General features: G+C 39.9%; 1 protein-coding gene across 1 annotated transcript in view; it reads right to left on the reverse strand.

Moving 5' to 3' along the window:
- Nucleotides 1-1,197: 1,197 nt before the first annotated feature.
- TRIM2 (tripartite motif containing 2) overlaps nt 1,198-23,928 on the reverse strand; it is a 102,953-nt gene continuing 80,222 nt past the window's right edge. Inside the window, 4 exon segments of the mRNA XM_070474738.1 lie at nt 1,198-5,400; nt 6,473-6,613; nt 11,575-11,645; nt 12,719-12,899. Coding sequence (XP_070330839.1) covers nt 5,248-5,400; nt 6,473-6,613; nt 11,575-11,645; nt 12,719-12,899 — 546 coding nt within the window. The 3' untranslated portion in view covers nt 1,198-5,247.

The raw sequence follows: 23,928 nt of genomic DNA on the forward strand, positions 1-23,928 counted from the left end.
TCCTGCAGCCAGACCCCAGGACCAAGCTCACTCACAGACCAATTACCACTACCAAAATGAATCAGTTAAAAAACAAAACCCAGAAAACCCCCAAACCTCCCAACAACCAAAAGTCCAGGACCAGACGGCTTTACAGGTGAATTCTATCAAATCTTTAGAGAATGTTCTGAAATTATTCCAAAAAAAAAAAACTGCGGAGGAAGAAAAGCTTTCTGAACTCATGCTACAAGGCCAGCAGCATCCTGATACCAAAATCAGACAAAGATTCTACAAAAAAGAAAATTACAGGCCAATCCCACTACCCACTCCAGTATTCTTGCCTGGAGAATTCCATGGAGAGAGGAGCCTGGTGGGCTACAGTCCATGGGGTTACAATGAGTCAAACATGACTGAACCAACTTAGCGTGTATGCATCATTGAGGAACACAGATGCAAAAATCCTCAACAAAGCATTAGCAAGCTGAATTTAACCATATATTGAAAGAACCATACACCATGATCAAGTGGGATTTATCCCAAGCATGCAAGGATGGTTCAACATCCACAAATCAAGAACAGAAATTATATAATGATCTCAACACATGCAGACAGCTTTTGACAAAAATCAACATCAATTTATAATAAAAACTCTCAACAAAATGGGCATAGAGGGGCTATACCTCAACATATCAAAGACCATATGTGGCAAATCCACAGCTAACATTATACTTAATACACTCAATAGTGAAAAGCTGAAAGCATTTCCTCAAAGATCAGGGGGGAGAAAAAAAGGATGACTGCTCTGATCACTTTTATTCAACATAGTATTGGGTAGCCACAGCAGTCAGACCAGAAAAAGGAATAAAAGGAATCCAAACTGGAAAGAAGTAATTAAAATCATCACTGTTTGCAGATGGCATGATGCCAGAACACAGAAAATCTTCAAGATGCCACAACAAAATTACCAGCCCTAACAACTTAGTTCAGTAAAGCTGCAGGGCACAAACCTAACACACAGAAACCTGCTGCCTTTCTAGACACCAACAAACCATCAGAAAGGGACTTGAGAAAACACTCCCATTAACTAAGCCTTGTCTCACCAGTGTGAACAGTTTGAGTAAGGTATTGATATCTTCCACGTGTTCTAGAACGTATCTTCACTTTCCTTCACTAAGAGAGAGAATGGTAGGTTAAATAAATGAACGTTCAGCCTGGAAATGGAGAAAACAAGCTTTATTATAATGATTTGAGATTTTGTGCATGGTAAAGATTACACATGAATCTTGTTTCTCCTATGTTTCAAGACAGAATTAATTTAAAGATTTATTGTAGACTAAAGCATCCAAAATACTGTGGTACGTATGTAGCTACGAACATACAAACACTTTGATGCACAGCGTTTATTCTCTTTAAATAGGCAGTCAGCATTTTGATTCATAAAAGAACAGTGATGAGAATATATCAGTACCAATGTCAAAGAGCGCAAGATTTAGTGTTCTATACACAAAATATATGAAACAGACCTATAAAGATGGAATGTACAAAATTTTAAAAGAAAACAAAAAGGAAACAAAAATCCCTCCTACTCATACATAGGACTGAAAGGCTACAGAACTGAAAATGATATAAAGAATTCTAAGAATATACTCTGTTGATGACCGAACATTCCCATGTCATAAAGCAAAAACATTTTAAGGCTGTGTTGCTTTCAAAAGTTATTGGAAGTGCTGTACATTCACTGGAACAACATAGCCAATTTATTCATCTATCTTAGAATATTAATAGCTTCCATACATTCTCCACAAACAGACTATACAATCACTGCCACACAGTTCATCTTCAGAAAGTTTAAGATTAACATCATGATTTGTAGCTTACTGTCATTTAAAACAAAACAAAAAATTATTTATTTATACCAAACAAATCTTTAATGGGCACTTAGTTTCCTTTATGGCAATGCTAGATTCCTAGTTATCAAAAATATTAAAATAATTGTAAGTTTAAAACCCTGTAACATTTACAGAATGCAACAATATCACGACTTTCAATTTTAAGCAAAATTAAACAATGTTTGCAGCAAATACCTTCAATTTTATGTTACCTGGAAATGTCTTACTTTTAAATTACTAAACTAAAAATATTTCTCCTTTTTTCAGAAGCTGGTGAATAAGGAGGATACCATACAGTTCAAATGTATATAAAGATTTTTTCCATCTGAAGTAATCTGCAGATTACCTGATGTTTATTTGCTATTTCCTCCAATTAACTTAGGTATTACCAAAGCATTTATGTGAACCCTTTAGTGTTAAGGATCCATAGACACTTGCTAGCATACTGCTATTCCAGTTAACTCCCTTAGTACATACCCTGTATATTTAGTAGTAGAAGCAAGTGTATTCTAGTTGCATGGACCTGTTAGTATTTATTTGCCTCAAATCTAGTCAAAGAGTAAATTAAAAGAAGGTAACCTGGGGACTTTAGTTACTGGAGACTAAAGTTTGATCAAGATACTAAGAACCATTTTTTTAAAAAAATGGCTAAGCGTCATAAAGGCTTTTTATTCATGTGTTTCTAGGAGGTCAAGTGACTCCACCCACCTCCCCATGTCCAGCAGGGGAGGTCTGTATTGGAGATACAGTTACTAATATCTGTAACTGGGGAGGGAATGCATTGTCACCGACCATTACATTCTAACTGGCAACATTTTGCCGTAAGTGCCCAGGGGAAATTTGAATGGGTAGTTTTTCAGTGCTACTTATCATGAATGTATGACAGGTTCTGTACACTTGACAAAGAGAAATCAAACAATAATGGTAGAACAGAAACAAAAAATCACTTATTTTACTATCCTTCTCAGTTTACTAGAAACCATTTAGAATGTGACAAAACTCCATTTAAATCTTGTCTATTCATCCTATCAGCAGCACTTTTCCCCCTAAAATATGCTTACCAAGAAATACAGTAAATGCACATATGTATCCAAATTTGAAATGTTATTTATACTTTAACATATACGATTATATATATTTTGGGGAAATATATATGTGTTTCCAGGAAACTCCAGGGTTTCCTGGAGCGCCCACAGCTTGTGTTTTGGTAACAGGTAGTGGAACAGGTCTGAATCAAAGTATCTCTTCTTTTATTCCAGTTTCATTCCAATACTGACATGTAAAAAAATCAGCTTTGTGTTCCTTCTATTAAGATACCAGTCTAATATGTTATGATGGCTGGTTGATTTCTAAATTCACAAGTATAATTTGAATGTGCAAAAAACCCCTTTAAGTAAACTAGCCTTAAGATCCATGGCCTATGACACAGTCTACAGAGGAAGCTACTTTCACTGGTGAAAATAAACTGAAATTAATTTAACCAGTTAAAAAATTTTCCCTTTAAACATTTCAGGAATTATCGAGTCTAGCTTATCTTTTATGCAGAAGGCTAGTTAATGGTAAAATGACATTCCCGCCCTAGAGTGTAAGCTCCAAAGGGGCAGGGGGCTTTGTTTGTTTGTCCATTACTTTATCCCCAGTGCCTTGAATAGCCTCTGGCACCCAAGAAGTGCTCATTAAACATCAATGTTTAAATTCAAAGACTCATCTCACCATCGACATTAGGAAAAAAGAAACATCACATTCACATGTACATGTGGGAAATTTTTTTATAGTACAGTTTTAAGGTGCTTTCAGTGAAAAAGGTCCCCAAGTCATTACCGAAAATGCCAAACAGGACATCCTATTTGGTAGGACTGAGCAGAAAACCAAATAGTGGAAACACACCACATCTTATTTTACAGAATGAGATTTGACTAAATTATTCCTACCATTTCTCAAAATGTGTTTATACTTAAATGCAACTCAAGTTCAACTTTGTTTCTTTCGACCTGTTTTTCGTTTTGTTTTTGAAAGCACAGAAGGCCATTTTCTGACTAGAAGTCAGCCCATACCAGCATTCCTGGAAAAGGGCAAAAATGAAATCTGCTTTAGGGCTTGCTCTATGAGGACGGCTTTAAACGGTGCAGTTGAGGAATGTGCTGAAGCTGCTTCTGTCTTTCAGAGTGCTGCCTATTTCAAACACCAAAGGTTCAGCTAAATATATATATATATGATACATTCTACCTTACCCTAATCATGTATACATAGTCCTTTAATGCCTCTACTAGTCATTAGACAATGATAAATAACCATAGCATGCCCTTACCTGTAATGCTTTCGCGTAACACGACTTTGGTAACACTCGCTTTCTAAGGGGAACCACTGATCAACCACATGCCTTTGGCTGACACCATCCGTCCTCCAAAGGGCTGCTTATGGCTCTCTGTCCTAGGATACTGGTGTCTTACTAGATGTGCTGACATTTTGCAAGAGGTAAAGCTTTCGTGTTCATGAAGTGGAAGAGAGACACGTGTGAGAACATGGCACAGAAAACATGACTGACTTTTCCTTGATTACACTCCAGGGCATTAACCTGGAGTTAACGGGGCCTGTTGCTTTACCAAAAGGTAGCATTACTATCGTAAAATGCCTTTCAAAGTATCAGGAATTTCAGGTTTCCCTGAAAATGAACTTTGTTTTTAGATACAAGGTGAGCAGGATAGAGGTGAAAAGAACACATGAAGAAGATCTTTGATCAAACTCAGAAAGGGTGGGAGATTTGCATTGATTTTTTAAGTGCTAAACTCAAGAGGCTTGCTAATCCCAGCTGGGAGGATTTTGTAAGACAGCTTTCATTTTTCACCCAAAGTAATGTTATATGTAGTTACTGATAAACAAAAAATGTCACAAGAGTAATATCTACTGTAAAAGTGAGGTTAGAAGATCCCCTGGGTCTTGTGACCGAGGTTAAATAAAGTATATAACTATAACAGATTTTGTTTTCATCTTGTTTTTGGAAGCTCTGCACAAAAGCTATCACTCACAGGATTAACAAATGCCTTTAAATATTCTAGTTTTTTTTTAATGCTTGTTTGACTTGCAAAATTAGTTAAACTACATAAATCCCTGTCCTATATGCCATAGTTCACAGGTGTAAAACTTTGCAGTTTTTATAGATTCAGTAGAAGAGATTTCTTTTTTTTTTAACTCTAAACGTGGATTATGGAAATCAGATATGCAGTTTTTAAGGAAATTGTTACATTCAGAAATAACCTTAGAAAGTTCACCGATGATTCCTTCTGGCAAGAAAAGTCTAGTATCATCTGGTCCTGCGTCAGGAAATCCATTCCAGTTTATGGTGTAAGATCTTTGTAAGGGGGTGTCCAGTCACCCACTATTACTGTAAGTACCGGTAGACCTTGAAACAGTGGTTTCCAGAGTCTGCAACCACCACGTGGCCGTCTGAAGTTAGGGCCAGGCCCTGGGGGCCATAGAGTGGATCAGCAGACGTGTTAATGTAGGACAAAAACGACCCACTTCCATCAAAAACCTGTAAACATAAAGTCAGAGTGTGACAGGAGAAGTTAGAGTGGCAGGAGGAAGCCGGGGTTAGGAAGCCTCTGATGCTGACGTTTTTCGCGTGGAAGCACGGGTGCAACCCCAGGCTTGTTCAGGCTCCACTCACCCACAGCCCCTCCCTCCACTCACCCTGCCTGCTCCCCCCTCACCCTCTGTGCCCCAGGGCCACTGACAAGGCACGCTCCCTGGCCAGAGGACCTCGCTACAGGCTCACAGAGGTCCCATGTGAGCGGAGCGGCTCTGGATGGGGCCCTTCTGTCTCACTCTGAGCTTTCACTTCTCCCCCTTCCAGCCTCACTATCTCCCTTCATTCCCAGTCACAAGAGGGAAAAATTGCCAACTAGATCCCAGAAGAATGTCCTGAGTCAGCATGCAACCAAAAAACGGAGATTATTTTTTCATTTTCAGAAAAGAGTAAGTTATACCAAGTCAATGGTTCAACATGTACATTTGGACAGAAGGTGGTCGTTTTTTGGTCAGTAAGCTTCTGCTATGATGAAATAAAAAGAACTCTTTTCCTTCCCAGGCCCAGGCTGGTTTCTTCTAGCCATTCTGTTTGGCTTACAGGGTGTTTCCAAAGGCAGGTGTGATGAGGGCCACAGTACCAACAGCTGTGGTCCTACCCAGCACTGCCTTCTGACTGTGGCCCCCTGCCTGCTTCTGGCTTCCCATCAGACACAGAACGCCTTTTTCAAACGTAGATGTCCACTGGGATAATTAAGCAAGATAAATACCCCAGAGAAATTAAAGTACGCAGTGTTGCACTGCATTTAAAGTCTTGACCCCCTTCCTGAGAAGAGGACTTCTATCATCAGATTCAACTGCTGAACACTGCTGTTCTCAGAGAGACGTGGGAATGCTCCTTGATTTGCCCAGAGCACCCTGGGCTGATTTGTTTCTATTCTACCTTCCTTAGTTTGGTACTTCTGGTCAGACTATTTACAGCCTCATTACCTAACCAACGAACAAAAGGAAAACATTCCAGTCTGGGGGACTTCACTTTCAACAAACAGCGATCACTCTAAACAAGTAAACCCATCTACCTGGATCCTGCTGTTCCCCCAGTCGGCCACGATGATGTTTCCGTTTGAATCCACCGCTACGCCCGTGGGAGCATTAAACTGCCCATTTCCTTCTCCATTTGAGCCAAACTTCAACATGAATTCACCTTCCTGATTAAACACCTGTGTGAAATATTTTTAAATTATTTTAAACTAAAATAGTTTAGCAAACATTCTGGTTTTTAACAAATATCTGAGCAGGTTTTTTTAAAGACATTCTTCAAAAAGGGGGAAGTTTACAAACTAGACCCCACATATCACTTGTGGGTCCCCAATTTACTATCTAAATCTAATTTACTATTTGTCAAACCACTTCTTTTTCTAGCTTATATCCAGTTGTATTACTATGTGAAAAATACTTTTGTTATAAAATTATCAAAAATATACAAATATAAAGCAGTATGAGTAAGTAGAGATGTAATTCCCAAACACATTATTCTTTTTGCATTTAAATAAGTATCTAACTTCAAGAATAGGCATTATATTTCCAAAAGGATGGACAACTGCTCAAAGTTGAATCAGAAAGTAAGAGTTTTTTGTTAGGCCAGATATTCAGAATTTACTACCCTTTTACTAAGTCAACATAACAAGAAATGTGGCTGGACCACACATTTACAGCAAGAAAAATCCAATGAGTGTGTGTATGTGTGATGGCAGCCACTGAGGAATAAGAAAATGGCTTTTTAAAATAGATTTTCTAGGAATATTTTAGATAGAATACACAGCCATAAGGCTTTGATGAATACAGCCCATGAGAGAAGGAAGATGATGGAAGAGGGGGCTAAACAAAACTGCAGGATTCTCAAATTCTCTAATAGCAGATACGGCCAAGCACTGGACTATTGTGGTTAATTAAATATTCTTATTAATAGAGTGTTACAGCATATGTACCAATTGTAGATTACTCAGATTACTAACATTGAGAGAATCAGCATTTTAATATATGTTTAATGATAAGACTAGTAAGCATAATTTTATCTTGAAGATTCTGGTGATACTTAATGGTTTTGAAACACATTCAGGATATTCTCTTATGCCTTCATTATCATGCAACACATGTGGAAAAACTCACTGATAAATCAAAAAGTGTTACCTGCAAGGCACCCATGAGAGTGAGGTTTCTTTCTTTTATTTTTTCCCGATTTTATTTTTTTAGGTTGACTATCACACATCATTTTTTTTTCCATTTATTTTTATTAGTTGGAGGCTAATTACTTTACAATACTGTAGTGGTTTTTGTCATACACTGACATGAATCAGCCATGGATTTACATGTATTCCCCATCCCAATCACCTCTCCCACCTCCCTCTCCACCCAATCCCTCTGGGTCTTCCCAGTGCACCAGGCCCGAGCAGTGAGAGTGAGGTTTCTAAAACGAGGACCTGAGACAGGTCACTAAGCCTGAGCACAGATCTAATCTGAAGGTGCTTTCAGAACCTCTAGAGCCTCTCTTACTGCCATCTCTGTGATCATGAAAGAGTAAGATGATGCTATTTCTTTTAGTTTCTTATGATGGAGAAGTGAGGCGCTTCCAACTCTAAAGCCTAAACTTTCTTTAAGGTAAAATAAAAAAGTCGTGACCGCTTTCTGAATTAATTACATGCTTGCCAAAGTAAGTAAGCTACCTCTGTGGTTCTTTGAAAGGACAGAGACAGGAATCAACTTTTACTAAGATGTCGTGTCTTTAAAACCTTTTCTGATTCTTTTTACCTTCTTCACATATTTTGGGATTAACACGTACATTCTACTATATATAAGACAGATAATCAACAAGAATCTGATGTACAGCACAGGGAACGTTACTCAGTATTCTGTAATAAACTGAATGGGAGAAGAATCTGAAAAAGAAAAGATGTAAGTGTATGTATAAAGATGTATGCATATGTGTAACCGAATAACTCTGCTATACAGCTGACAGTCACAATGCTGTAAATGACAGTGTTGTTGTGGCTTAGCCGCTAAGTCATGTCCGACTCTTTGTGACCCCATGGACTGCAGCCCACCGGGCTCCTGTCTGTGGGATATCCCAGGCGAGATTATTGGAGTGGGATTTCCTTTTTTCAGGGGATCTCCCTGACCCAGGGATCAAACCTGTGTCTTTGGCTAGGCAGGGGGATTCTTTACCATTGGGTCCTACACTCCAATACAAAATAAAAATGAAAAAAAAAAAAAAAGCTATACAAATAATCATTTTGTTTGCTTATCTCTCTGAGTCAGTATGTTTTCCTTGACACAAATCAAGCAGCTTACACTCTTCTGCTCCATTCTGAAATTATGGAGAAGGCTAATTTAATCTTCTTTTGCAACAAGGAAAATGTATATAGTGAAGGCAGCTAAAGAACTTGTTACCCCGACCTATAGTTCAGGTTTTTATGTTTATAAACAGAGAAGTGACTCTGTTGAATGAAAAATTCTTGAAGAATTCTTGTTGAATGAAGAATGAAGAATTCTTGTTAATTGCCCATGTTATATAAAGAAAAAAAGCCCAACTATTCCATAAAAGCTACATGGCAAAAACTGTCAAAGAGGAGAGGAAAATCAAAATGACTGGGTTTTTTCCCTCTAAATGAGAGAAAAGTTGAGTTTAAATAACTCAACTACCTCAACAGTACTGAAAACCTGAAATGTTTTCACAGTCTTAATGACTTTAAATTTCTCACATTTTCTATTTTTCCCACCTAAAATGTTATTAATTATTTATAACTTATTCAGATGAAAGCATACTAAGAGGCAGAAGTATGAGCTGAAATCATTTTTATAGTTTTCTTTTTTGATAAATTTTTACTGTAAGTTTTTATAACTTTGATAGTTCTTTTCTGATTTCAAAATTCTGTTCACCTCAATACCACCTCCACTTGGAAGTCTTCCCTGATAGTCTTAATTATGGAAATCTTCTCTTTTTCTGTATATTTAGAGAACTTTATGTGTATCTATTCTTGTTGTTTTTTTGGCCGTGCATCTTATTTGGCCGTTCAATCCCGAACAGGGATTGAACTCATGCCCCCTGCGCTGGAAATGGAGTCTTAACCACTGGACCATCAGCTGCTGCTGCTAAGTTGCTTCAGTTGTGGCCGACTCTGTGTGACCCCATAGACGGCAGCCCACCGGGCTCCCCTGTCCCTGGGATTCTCCAGGCAAGAACACTGGAGTGGGTTGCCATTTCCTTCCCCAATGCATGAAAGTGAAATGTGAAAGTGAAGTTGCTCAGTCGTGTCCGACTCATAGCAACCCCATGGACTGCAGCACGCCAGGCTCCTCCGTCCATGGGGTTTTCCAGGCAAGAGCACTGGAGTGGGAGCCACTGACCACCAGGGGAGTCCCTATATGTACCCATTCTTATAAAAGGCATTTGTTGCTCTCTGCCTTGCATTTTGGCTACTTCCATATGTTTTCTTTCCTCCTACAGAGTCAGTCAGGACTGGTAAATGGGAACCTTCCCATACCCCCAGGCCAGGGGCTCCTCGGTTGCCTTGAGCAGGGGGAGGAAGGGCTCTGAGCCCCAGCTGTGCTCAGGGGGCAAGGGCAGCCTGGTCACCGTCACCGTCTGCTGGGGGTGGTGGCACCCGGGCCAGGCCTCACCAGCCCTGGCACCACTAAGACGTGTACGGGTTTCCTTGTTGGATTCATAACGGTTAAACGAAGGACCGCTCTGCAGAGAGTGGAGGGGAGGAAGTGTCAGGACGGCCCACTGGTCCTTCCTGGCTTTGCTCACCCACAGGACCGCGACAGCCCTGGGAGAGCGGCCACAGGCCGAGGCTCCGCTGCGGCTCGGCTGTGCGCCCTCCCCATCCTCGAAAGACCTCCCCATCTCTTACAAAGCCTGGGCGGGTGTGAGTGTGTGGAGGGGCGGACGGAGCCCTGCCTAAGGCAGCAGCTCTGGAGAGACCCCAAGTGGGAAGCGGCCTTTCAAGGAAGCAGCCACGGGGGGCATCCTTTCCCCTCCTCCTGCCCCAGCACCACGGCCCACTGTGCTCCCCTCTCTGCACGGGGACTTGGCACCCATCTCCAAGCTCGAGGCCTTTCCATTTATTTACCCAGCTTAAAGACACCTTCTTCCAGGAAGAGCTGGGGAAAAGCAGCAGTGAAAAGCGTACTTTTGAGTGTTAGAATTCTATCCCTATTTAGCTCTTCCAGTCATCCACACTGGCAGACTGGTGTTTAAATTTAATTGTTCAACGGTTGTCTCCAAGGGCAAACTTTACTCACTGGCCTCCCCTATGCTATCTTCTTACCCTCCCTCACATCTGAAATGCCTGACTTTAAAACATTTAAGTGAGCTTACTTACAAGGAGAACTTAATATCACTTCTAGGATCAGTGCAAACCTGTATCACTCGATGAAAACAGAAGGTAGCCCTAAAAACAGATGAATAACTCTTAAAAGAAAAGTGCCTGCCAGGGCACTGCCCAGGTCACCTGGCATCCCCTTCCAGTGGAGCACACGTTATGCTCGGAGAAGCTTGGTCTAGAATGTTAGCAAGCGTTTTCTCGTTCTAGTAAGTGAGACACTGGTTTTGAACCACTCTGTTTTCTCCTGATTTGCTCATAATAGAGGTCAAATCTTTCTCCCCGCTCTACCTAGTAAGAAAGATGTACTATAGTATTTGGGGAAGGGGTGGGGAACACCAAGTGTGTGGAAAGATACATGAAGGGCATTGTATGAGCGGATACCAAGGTTATTTCCCTCCCCAAATCTGTTGCATCAGCAGAGTTCTAGCATCTACTTTTGTTTGTAAGGTCCTAGGTGCAGAAAACTGAAAAAAGTCATCTGTTTTAATTGATCAGATAGCCACAAAACATTAAGCTTCAGAAAGTTCTGCCTCTCTAAGTTCAAGCAATTGCTTTTTCAAATTTAATTTTCAAGTCATTTCCATTTACACTAGTTTCAAATTAAGAAACTTATTGCCACAATATTTTGTTCACTTTTCTGACTCTCCAAAGTCTGTGTGTCCAAATTAAAACCTGCATGTTTTAGGTTACATCACCTAGGTCCTGTGTGTATACGCGAGTCTCGTGTTTTCTCCCAGACTGATTCCTGTATTAAAGCAGTTAAAAGTTAACAACAATTGATGTGCTTATGGTACCTTGACAGAATGATTATGGAAATCTGTAACAATAATCTCATTATTGCTATTTACAGCTGCGAAATGGGGACCTGAAATAAAAATAAGAAAAAACATGTGATAACCATAACAACGAAAATGATTACAACACAGTAGTTACCGAACTTCATATATTAACTTAGTTATTTAATAAAAAACAAAGAACTATAGACTTGGTTCTTAAAAGGTCATTGAGCCAGACCTCCGGCTCCAGATAACACAGATTTGATAGCATTCTACACTTGTGGCTGTCTACTCTGCCTTCCCCAAATCAAGCTGAGAGTTCCAGCAGCCCTCATGGAGTGGAATGAGCAGTAAGCATCAGAATTCATTCTCCACACCACCACCTGAAAGTCACCTCGGCCAGCTTCCCTGACAGTCACACAGGGCCCTCATCTCCCACGGAAGACAGACATGATAACTCTTGGGAGCACCGAGGGAAAAATATCCAGCGTGTAATAATTTTTTTTCAAGTAGGGCAGAAACCCACACTTTATAATTTTGGGCGACATTCAGAATTTGGCAGAACTGGAGACAAAGCATAAAGAAAGGCTATGCAAATTAATGTGAAACGCAAAAAGCATCCTTCTTAAAAGAAAGTAATCAACTGTTCCCAGCCTCTTCTTGCAGATGTAAAAAAAGTGAAGTAAGCCTGTGACTGCAAAGGGGCACACCAAAGAGAAAAGTAAAAGAAATCGCCTTTCCTGTGCTGAGCAAATATTCTAAACTCCTGCTCCTGTATAACCACTTAGACAGGTGAAAAATATTCTCATTCAGAAACTTTTAAATAAAGCAACAGTGAGGTGGAAACAGGAGGCTCTCCATGGTTCCTCAAACATTTTCATTTAAAAACTATTTTATTCAACGTTAACATTCGAAGATTAGACTTCCGAGTCGCCACTAGTAAAAGTGCCACTAGCTGCCACCAGTAAAAGCCAAGCACGGCTGCAGTAGCACTTCTGGGGAAAGCCACTGAGAAGCATCTGACCATGCTTTCGCTTAAGATTCCATCCCCAGAGTCTTTCCCAAAACTGGCAAACACACTGGGGATGAGGCGTCTTCAACATGCTCCAACATCATGCAAGTGTGGGCACAAGAAGCATAAAAAAGGGGGTTTACATATTACCATCGAGTGTACCTGCAAACTGCCTGTCCCCATTTCCTCGGCTACCAAACCTGGTGACTATTTTCCCATTTGGCTGGAAGATAAACACGCAGCACGCCTTGTTATCCACCACGATGATGTGCCCGTTGCGGTCCACAGACACTCCTTTGGGCCCCATCAGCTTTCCTGATCCGATTTTTGTCTGTTAGAAACAAGTGCGGGAATGAGCGTGAAAGGGCTGAAGAATATGGAGACAGATGTGGGTGTCAGCAAACGCTGACTTGGCTGTTCAAACAGGGGCATAGCTACTCCTAGGCCACGGCAAGTATCTGTCTTGGAAAATTGTCTTTTTCACATCCATTATTTGTTACTGATATTTATATGAAATCATTTTTTTAAGGACTCACCACCAAAACTGTCCTAGAATCCCCTTAACCAGAGTCACGATTCCTCTGTAAGGAGGCAGTTTGGTGGCGCAAGAGAGCCCTGGATTAGGAGTGGGAAGACCGTGTCATGATTGTCACTTGCTTTGTGTCCATTTTGCTAGAGCATTTGCTATAGCACAAATTAATTTTTTTCCTTAAGTTTTAGATTCTTAAATATTATCAATGTCAAAAGTGACCTTAATCACTTCCACTGCTACTTCTGGAATATGTATAAAGTAAACTAAAGTAAGTAAAGCATTTAGAGCATAGTACATATTAAGCAGTCTTTAAAAGGAAGCAGTCACTTTCTTTATTAAATATCATAATTAATATCAAAATGGCCAGGCGTCTGCCATTGAACCAGAGCTCCACACAGGTGGGATCATGCCTGTTTCATCCAGCACTGTGTGTGCTCAGAGCCTAACACACTTCCTGGTGCCTAACAAGTACCTACAAATATTCATTCACTATATTAACTTCAAAAGTCTAGCATTATTATAGGGTAACTCATGATGCTTAAATGGTTCCAGTCTTTGCAGTATTTTAAAATGGGATAAAAGCATTAGATTTCTATGAAACATATACCATACACATTTAAGACCTTACTTTTCTGAGTATAGTGTATCAATGCCTGTTTGTTGTAAGATGCATGTCTTAAATCTTCACTTTAATACTTTGTTTCCTAGAGTACTTATAAAGACAGGCTTTATTCATTTGCCCATTTATTTATTAATTCCACAAACGCTGACCAAGCACCCAGTGTGTGCCATGTGGCAGATAAAAAAATGAGTTAGAAGCAGCACCTACCCTCAACGACATCTCAGTTGCACTGTCTGCTGTGCCCTTTTGAAAGTGCCTAGTGTCAAGGGTTCACTTCGGTAGATTTGGGAGGATTCAGTAGGCCATCTCAAAGCCACATGGAATAATACCCCAGTGACACAGGCCACACAGACAAGGGAGGAGGAGGAGCATCCGAGGGGAAGGAGCACGGGAAAGGTTCTGGAAGGTGACAGAGTCTGGGAGGCAAGAACCACAGTCCTCCCAGCACCAGGCTGGGGAAATGTCAGCTCTCTGTGCTTTAACGAAAACCCTCAGACACTGAAAAGAGCAAGGTACAGAGCAGTACCCCACCTGTGTTAAATATGCGTTTACATGTATATACATTCCTGGAAGAGAGATTAAGAAACCACACAGTGTCTCTATGATACAAAGTGGTATTAATGATGGCAGGAAAAATTCTTTTCACTTTATACTCTCCTCTGTAGGCTTATTTGAAAAATCTATTTGCATATATTACATGTTAACTTAAAAATTTAAACTCTGAAAAACATTACATTCTCAAAGGTTCTGTTTTAGACATTTTATTTTCCCTTTCTCTGTTAGTGATATTCTGATAGGAATATAACATAAGCTTCATATGTAACTTAAAAGTTTGCTAGTAGCCACATCAAAAAGAAAAAAGAAACGGAAAATTCATTGTAATTATGTACTTATTTAACCCAATATATAGTAAGTCCCCTACAGATGAACAAGTTCCATTCCAAGAGTGTATTCATATATCCAAGAAAGTTAGCCGAGGTACCCAACTAATACAATCAGCCATACTGCACTGAAATAAAATTGGATGTATTGTAATAGGTTTATAGTACTTTTCACACAAATAATACATAATAAAGAAACATTTCTAATCTTACAGTACAGTACCTTGAAAAGTATAGTAGTACAGTAAAGAGCTGGTGCTTCTTAGCAATACCAACTACATCACCATTGCTTTTATACCTACTTCTGACATCCTGGGCTTGAAATAAAGATATTGTACTATTGTACTCTATAAAGTACACAAAGGCACAACTTGTAGAGGATGCACGCATGTAACAATGTGCACCAGACATGTTGTGAACACATGTTCGCATCTTTGAAAGTTTGCAACTTGAAGGTTCATATGTAGAGGACTTACTATATCCAGAGGTTACCATTTCAATAAGTAATCAATATAAAAATTATTAATGAACTAGTTTACATTCTTTGGGGGGAGACTAAGTCTTTGAAACCCAGTGTATGTTTTACACTCATGGTACAACTCAATTCAGACTAGTCCCCTTTTAAGAACTTAGTATTCACTAGTGGCTTGTGGCTACTATATTGGACAGTTCGACTCTACACACTTCTAAAATCTCATTTATGCTACGGTATCAACTTTCCCTGCCATGTGTAAGATTCTCAAATCTATATCTTTAGCCATGGCTAATTTTATCTCAAACTCAACCAACATCAAACCATTTAAAAAAACAAAAAGAGATAAAAAAGAACCCCCAAACTAGCACCTCTCAATTTCCTAATTTCTTTTATGACACCACAGTTTGTCCAGTCACCTAGGATCAAAATTTCAGAGCAAAATTCATTCCTTCACAATTTTGAACCTAAGTTTCCTCATCTATAAAATGGCAGCTATGACATTTGCCTCCTGGGTCGTGCAGATTCTGGAGGATAAAGCAAAGTGTCAAGCACACTGTCCCTCTCTCCCACCCTCTTCGGTTGATATTATACCCAACTGGCAGGAATACCTCCTTTCCCCACAGAGACATGAAGATGCGAAGATGCGTGCGGAGAGAAACGGGGAGAGGGAGGCGGGCCTTCCCACAGTGGAGGTTCAGGCTTAGCGCTGTGCTATAAATTGCTTCAGTCATGATCAACTCTTTGCGACCCCATGGACTGTAGAGCATTGGATTCTCCAGGCAAGAACACTGGAGTGGGTTGACATATAGGATTTTTGATTTTTCTAAGTTTATAAATTACTGAGATTCAGATCTGATCTCTTTAAAACAAAGAGATACAGTTACTCAGGAAGGAAATACTGGCATTCTTGCAAGGGAATCTGTTGGTTAATTTAATTCTGATATTTGCAATCCAGCTCAAAGACCAGAGACTATAACATAAGAACTTGCAAAAAAAATTTATATACTTTCATGTCTGAATGGAAGTTATGGCAGTAGAGATCAAAGGTAAAAGAGGGAACTCAGATGATTAACAAGAACATCATCATTACCTAATACTATGAACACTGGTTGTTACTTAGAATGACTCAGTCACATAATACCAAGTGGATGATAATTATGTAGCATAAAAACAGAAAATAAGGGATAACAGCCATTCTATTATGTTGCAGTGAGAACTAGCGCATGTCTAAAAGAAAAAATGCAAATGTTGAACCAAAACCTCTTTTTCTTTCCACTTCCTCTCATCACTCCCGATTAGCTGCACTAGATTCTCCCAAGTGAAATAAGAATTACTGACAATGTGTCCCCCATTTAAACAGAATACCAAGCAAAGATATTGTAGACCCTGGCTTTGGAAAAGTTAAACGAAAAAATTTAACTCAAGAAATATGTCCTTAAACTGAAAGAAGAGATGAGGTAGTTTAGAATATGGTGACCAGGGGTCTCTTTTTCTGTTCTGGGGTCACAAAAGGTTCCCAGATGGACTGGAAGGTGTAAGTAAGGAGGGAAGATGGAAAGGAAAAACTTAGAGGCAGAGAGGAATAAAATTAGGCCTAAGAAGCTGGCGAGTAAAACAAAGAAGAGGAGATAAGAAACTGTATCCTTAGAACTATTAGGAATAAATACAGAGAATCTACATGTGTGTTAAGAGTTTGCTTTCCTGAGCATCTGTTTAATTTTACTGAATTCCACCAAAGAAGAAAATAAATATCTCTCTGTTTATGGTCATGGGCATCACACTTGGATGAAATCTCATTAAAGTACAGAAGTTTTTTCACTTGATAACCTTTTAGCCTTTGGATTTTGATCAAAAAAAAAAAAAAAGGATTAGCTGCAACTAGACCATATCCATTCCCCCAGTCCTCTAGGGGGCATAAGTGTTCCTTCATGTTTATTCCAATTATAACCAACAGTCTTCCCACTATCAGAATCCAGTTCTTCCAACAAGTCTATTACATATGGAATACTGAATCACTGGATGAGAAATGTTTGACACAGGAAACCTTTCCTTCTGAAATAGAAAACTTCTGTTTCAAGTTGTTTTAATGTAATAGATATAAAATATTTCATAGATAAAACTTTCAATAACTATTTTAGTGTTAGTTTTTAAATTTGAAACAACAGGTCATGGTTTTGCTAGAGTATTAAACTAGAATAAATGGGTTATCTCCAAATTAGAAGGGTATTTTCAAGAGGTCACAGAAGAGTGTTCCTTCTAGTAATGTTAAAGCTGTCATATTTGGGTAAGCCTTACCACAAATACAACTACGAAAACAAAGAGGAGGAAGTTAGAGATACAGCAAGACAAGAGAACTTCCCGTGTATTTGCCATGATATAGTCATTAAATTAGTAGTGGAACAAAAAAATCAAGGACAACTGAAGATTTGTGTGCAATATGGTGGAATTACAGTTGATAGCTTTTTATTCTCCAAGTATGAAAAAATGCTGCCCCATATGCAAAACAGAGGCTCCAACCTGAGGGTTAATAATTACGTAACTTTTATAAAAAAAAAACTGATGAGGTGACTATTGTGATCTAACGAACACACAAAGGAAAATACAAATTCTTCCAATAAAAGACTAAGTGAATTTCATATATCTTTAGGATTTCAGGATAGATTATGAAGAGCATCATCCCTGTATAAAGTTTGGACAAAGAAGGAATGAGCACCAGGAGCCAGTATGAGGTCATGAAGACGGAATCATAACTGATCCAACTGACTGTTTTGGACAGGCACTGGAAAAGAACACTTCTTGAATGTCTAATTCATAACCAGGCACATATAAAATCCAGAAATAATATCTCTTGTAATCCTTATCCAAATCCTGTAAGTCAGATTTTTTTAAAATCCAAATTTGCAATACAAGGCTATCAAGGCTTAAGAAAGTCATGTAATTTGCGAAAAGTCAGTTAACAAGCTGCAGAACTGGTATTCCAGAGTTAAAGTTCACATTGTCCACTGACAGACAAGCCTGGACCAGCAGGGGGCGGAACGGGGACAATACTGCAGACGGCCTTCAAAACACCGCCTGTGACAAACTGTTGCATAATCTTGGGAACAAATGTAGAAAATGGGTTGGATGATAATCTTTTGGAAAAGAGATTTCTGTTGTCGTCAAAGGGCTCTCTATTCTTCAGTGACTGGCTGAAGAAACAGAAGATGACGCTGGGCGTGACAACAAATACATTGAATGATGGGGTCCCTCCAAGTGTAGCTCAGTTCACATTCTCTCTTTGGAGACAGCCCCCATTTTCTTTTCCTTTCAGTTCTTACATTATGTACCATATGACACGATGGTTCAAAATTGTACCAAACAATTTATGACTGCCTAAAGGCTGACATGGCAAATAGATGGGGAAACAGTAGAAACAGTGGCTGACTTTATTTCTCTGGGCTCCAAAATCACTGCAGATGGTGACTGCAGCCATGAAATTAAAAGATGCTTACTCCTTGGAAGGGAACTTATGACCAACCTAGACAGCATATGAAAAAACAGAGACATTACTTTGTTAACAAAGGTCCGTCTGGTAAAGGTTATGGTTTTTCCAGTGGTCATGTATGGATATGAGAGTTGGACTGTGAAGAAAGCTGAGTGCAGAAAAATTGATGCTTTTGAACTGTTGTTGGAGAAGACTCTTGAGAGTCCCTTGGACTGCAAGGAGATCCAACCAGTCCATCCTGGGGGAGATCAGTCCTGGGTGTTCACTGGAAGGACTGATGTTGAAGCTGAAACTCCAATACTTTGGCCACCTGATGCGAAGAGCTGACTCATTTGAAAAGACCCTGATACTTGTGAAAGATTGAGGGCAGGAGGAAAAGGGGACGACGCAGGATAAGATGGTTGGATGGTATCACTGACTTGATGGACAAGGGTTTGGGTGGACTCTGGGAGTTGCTGATGGACAGGGAGGCCTGGTGTGCTGCAGTTCATGGGGTTGCAAAGAGTTGGACATGACTGAGTGACTGAACTGAACTGAACTGAAAGGCTGACATGTGTAGAGTCTTCTCTTGTGTTGTTGGAAGAAGGTGTTTGCTATGACCACTGTATTCTCTTGGCAGAACTCTATTAGCCATTGCCCTACTTCATTCTGTGCTCCAAGGCCAAATTTGCCTGTTATTTCAGGTGTTTCTTGACTTCCTACTTTTGCATTCTAGTCCCCTATAATGAAAAGGACATCTTTTTTGGGTGTTAGTTCTAGAAGGTTTTGTAGGTCTTCATAGAACTGTTCAACTTCAGCTTCCACAACAACACAAGAGAAGACTCTACACATGGACATCACAAAATGGTCAATACCAAAATCAGACTGATTATATTCTTTGAAGCCAAAGATAGAAAACCTCTATACAATCAGCAAAAACAAGACCAGGAGCTGACTATGGCTCAGATCATGAACTCCTTATTGCCAAATTCAGACTTAAATTGAAGAAAGTAGGGAAAACCACTAGACCATTCAGGTATGACCTAAATCAAATCCCTTATGATTATACAGTGGAAATGAGAAATAGATTTAAGGGACTAGACCCGATAGACAGAATGCCTGATGAGCTATGGATGGAGATTCTTGACATTGTACAGAAGACAGGGATCAAGACCATCCCCAAGAAAAAGAAATGCAGAAAAGCAAAATGGCTGTCTGAGGAGGACTTAGAAACAGCTGAGAAAAGAAGAGAAGTGAAAGCAAAGGAGAAAAGGAAAGATATTCCCATCTGAATGCAGAGTTCCAAAGAATAGCAAAGAGAGATAAGAAAGCCTTCCTCAGTGATCAGTGCAAAGAAATACAGGAAAACTACAGAATGGGAAAGACTAGAGATCTCTTCAAGAAAACTGGAGATACCAAGGGAATATTTCATGCAAAGATGGGCTCAATAAAGGAAATAAATGATAGGGACCTAACAGAAGCAGAAGATATTAAGAAGAGGTGGCAAGAATACACAGAACTGTACAAAAAAGATATTCACGATGCAGATAATCATGATGGTGTGATCACTCACACTCACCTAGAGCCAGACATCCTAGAATGTGAAGTCAAGTGGGCCCTAGGAAGCATCACTACGAACAAAACTAGTGGAGGTGATGGAATTCCAGCTGAGCTATTTCAAATCCTAAAAGATGATGCTGTGAAAGTGCTGCACTCAATATGCCAGCAAATTTGGAAAACTCAGCAGGGCCATGGGACTGAAAAATGTCAGTTTTCATTCCAATCCCTAAGAGAGGCAAACTACCGCACAACTGCACTCATCTCACACACTAGTAAAGTAATGCTCAAAATTCTCCAAGCCAGGCTTCAACAATACGCGAACCGTGAACTTCCAGGCATTCAAGCTGGTTTTAGAAAACGCAGAGGAGCCAGAGATCAAATTGTGAACATCCGCTGGATCATCAAAAAGGCAAGAGAGTTGCAGAAAAACATCTATTTCTGCTTTATTGACTATGCCAAAGGCTTTGACTGTGTGGATCACAATAAACTGTGGAAAATTCTGAAAGAAATGGGAATACCAGACCATCTGACCTGTCTCTTGAGAAACCTGTATGCAGGTCAGGAAGCAACAGTTAGAACTGGACGTGGAACAATGGATTGGTTCCAAATAGGAAAAGGAGTACGTCAAGGCTGTAAATTGTCACCCTGCTTATTTAACTTATATGCAGAGTACATCATGAGAAACGCTGGGCTGGAGGAAGCACAAGCTGGAATCAAGATTGCCGGAAGAAATATCAATAACCTCAGATATGCAGATGACGCCACCCTTATGGCAGAAAGTGAAGAGGAACTAAAGAGCCTCTTGATGAAAATGAAAGAGGAGAGTGAAAAAGTTGGCTTAAAGCTCAACATTCAGAAAACTAAGATCATGCATCTGGTCCCATCACTTCATGGCAAATAGATGGGGAAACAGTGGAATCAGTGGCAGGCTTTATTTTTGAAGGGCTCCAAAATCACTGCAGACGGTGACTGCAGCCATGAAATTAAACAACGCTTACGCCTTGGATGGAAATTTATGACCAACCTAGACAGTATATTAAAAAGCAGAGACATTACTTTGCCAAAAAAGGTCTGTCTAGTCAAGGCTATGGTTTTTCCAGTAGTCATGTGTGGACATGACACTTGGACTTTAAAGAAAGCTGAGTGCAGAAAAATTGATGCTTTTGAACTGTGGTGTTGGAGAAGACTCTTGAGAGTCCCTTGGATTGCAAGGAGATCTAACCAGTCCATCTTAAAGGAGATCAGCCCTGGGTGTTCATTGGAAGGACTAATGTTGAAGCTGAAACTCCAATACTTTGGCCACCTGATGCGAAGAACTGACTCACTGGAAAAGACCCTGATGCTGGGAAAGATTAAAGGTGGGAGGAGATGGGGACAACAGAGGTTGAGATGGTTGGATGGCATCACCGACTCGATGACATGAGTTTGGGTAAACTCCAGGAGTTGGTGTTGGACAGGGAGGCCTGGCATGCTGCAGTCCATGGGGTCGCAAAGAGTTGGGCACGACTGAGCGACTGAACTGAACTGAAAGGCTGACATGAATTATTTTCTATCATTTCCATGTATCTGTCTTATTTGGTAGGGACAATGTGTTATAATTCTTTTTCTCCCATATCATTGTCTATCACAGGCCTGAAGGAACTTGCTAAACCACAATCTGTAGGCTAATTTGGGAAATACAGATTGCCTCAGTAGCCTTTTATAAAGATTGTTGGTTTTTTTTGAATTGAGGTAAACCTGATGATATTTTAAAAAAGACAATAAAAGCGTTACCCATGACATTTTTCACAGAACTGGAACAATTAATCCAAAACTTACATGGAACTATAAAAGACTCAGAATTGCCAAAGCAATATTGAGGAAAGAAAACAAAGGAGGCGGCATAACTCTCCCAAACCTTAGACAAATCTACAGATCTACAGTAATCAAAACAGTGGTATTGGTACAAAAGCAGACAGATGGATCAGTGGAACAGAAGAGCCAGCCCAGGAGTAAACCCACACACAAAGGTGGTGGTGGTGGGTTAGTCGCTAAGTCCTTTCCAATTCTTGCGACCCCACGGACTGCAGCCCACCAGGCTCCTCTGTCCATGGGATTTCCCAGGCAAGAATACTGGGGTGGGCTGCCATTTCATTCTTCAGGATCCTGACCCAGGGCTCGAACCCACATCTCCTGCATTGCAGGCAGATTCTTTTATCGCTGAGCACCAGGGAAGCCCGCACACAAAAAGGAGGCAAGAATGTAAAACTGGAAAAAAGACAGTCTCTGCAGAAAGTGGTGCTGGGAAAGTTAGACAGCTGCACATAAATCAGTGACGTCAGAACACATCCTCACACTGTGCACAAAAATAAACTCAAAATGGCTCAAAGACTTAAACATAAGACATGACACCATAAAACTCCGAGAAGACAGCATAGGCAAAACATTCTTCGACATAAATTGCACCAGTGTTTTTCTTAGGTCAGCCCCCCAAGGCAACAGTAATAAAAACAAAAATAAATAAATGGGACCTAATCAAACTTACAAGCTTCTGTACAGTAAAGGAAACCATAAAAAACACAGATACACACAAATGAAAAGACAATCTACGGAATGGGAGAAAATATTTGCAAATGAGGCAACTGACAAGGACTTAATCTCCAAAATATACACACAGCTCATACAACTCAACCACCAAATAAAACCCAATTGAAAAATGGGCAGAAGATATTAACAGACATTTCTCCAAAGAAGACATACAGAAGGCCAGTGGGTACATGAAAAGACGTTCAACATCATTAGTAATTAGAGAAATGCAAATCAAAACTACAACGAAGTAACACCATACAGCAGTCACAGTGGCCATCATTAAAATGTCTACAAATAACAGATGCTGGAGAGGATGTGGAGAAAAGGGCATCCTCCTTCACTGCTGGTGTGACTATAAATTGTACAGCCACTGTGGGGAACAGTATGGAGGGTCCTCAAAAACTAAAAATAGAGCTACCACATGATCCAGTAATCCCACTCCTGGGCACATACCCAGGCAAATCTATAATTCAAAAATACACATACACAACCCTATATATGCATGTTCAGTTGCTTCATTTTTATCCAACTATTTGTGACCCCATGGACTGTAATCCACCAGGCTCCTCTGTCAGTGGGATTCTCCCAGCAACAACAGTGGAGTGGGTTGCCATGCCCTCCTCCAGGGGATCTTCCTGACCCAGGGATTGAACCTGGGTCTCCTGCATCTCCTGCACTGCAGGCAGATTCTTTACCGCTGAGCCACTGGAGAAGCCCACCTAGGTTCACAGCAGCACTGTTTACAAGAGCCAACATATAAAAACAACCTAAATATCCATGAACAGATGAATGGATAAAGGAAAGGTAGTACATATATGCAGTGGAATACTATTCAGTCATAAAAAGGATGAAATAACACCATTTGCAGCAACATGGATGCAACTAGAGATTATCATACTAAATGAAGTCAGAAAGGGAAAGACAAATACCATACGATATCACTTACACGTGGAATCTAAAATATGGCACAAATGGACGTACTTACAAATCAGAAACAGACTCATGAACACAGATAACAGACTTGGGGTTGCCAAAGGGGAGAAGGGCAGGATTGGGAGTTTGGAGTTAGTAGATACAAACTATTACATTTAAAATGAATGCACCACAAGGTCCTACTGTATAGTACAGGGAACTATATCCAACCCCCTGGGATAAACTATAATGAAAAAGAGTATTTAAAAGAATGTAATTTAAAAAAACAACTGAGCAAACTAATTGCTTTATAAAATAAAGCCATATTTAGAATATACATGAGTAGA

The sequence above is a fragment of the Odocoileus virginianus genome, chromosome 12, assembly GCF_023699985.2.
Source record: "Odocoileus virginianus isolate 20LAN1187 ecotype Illinois chromosome 12, Ovbor_1.2, whole genome shotgun sequence".
Taxonomy (NCBI): Eukaryota; Metazoa; Chordata; class Mammalia; order Artiodactyla; family Cervidae; genus Odocoileus; species Odocoileus virginianus.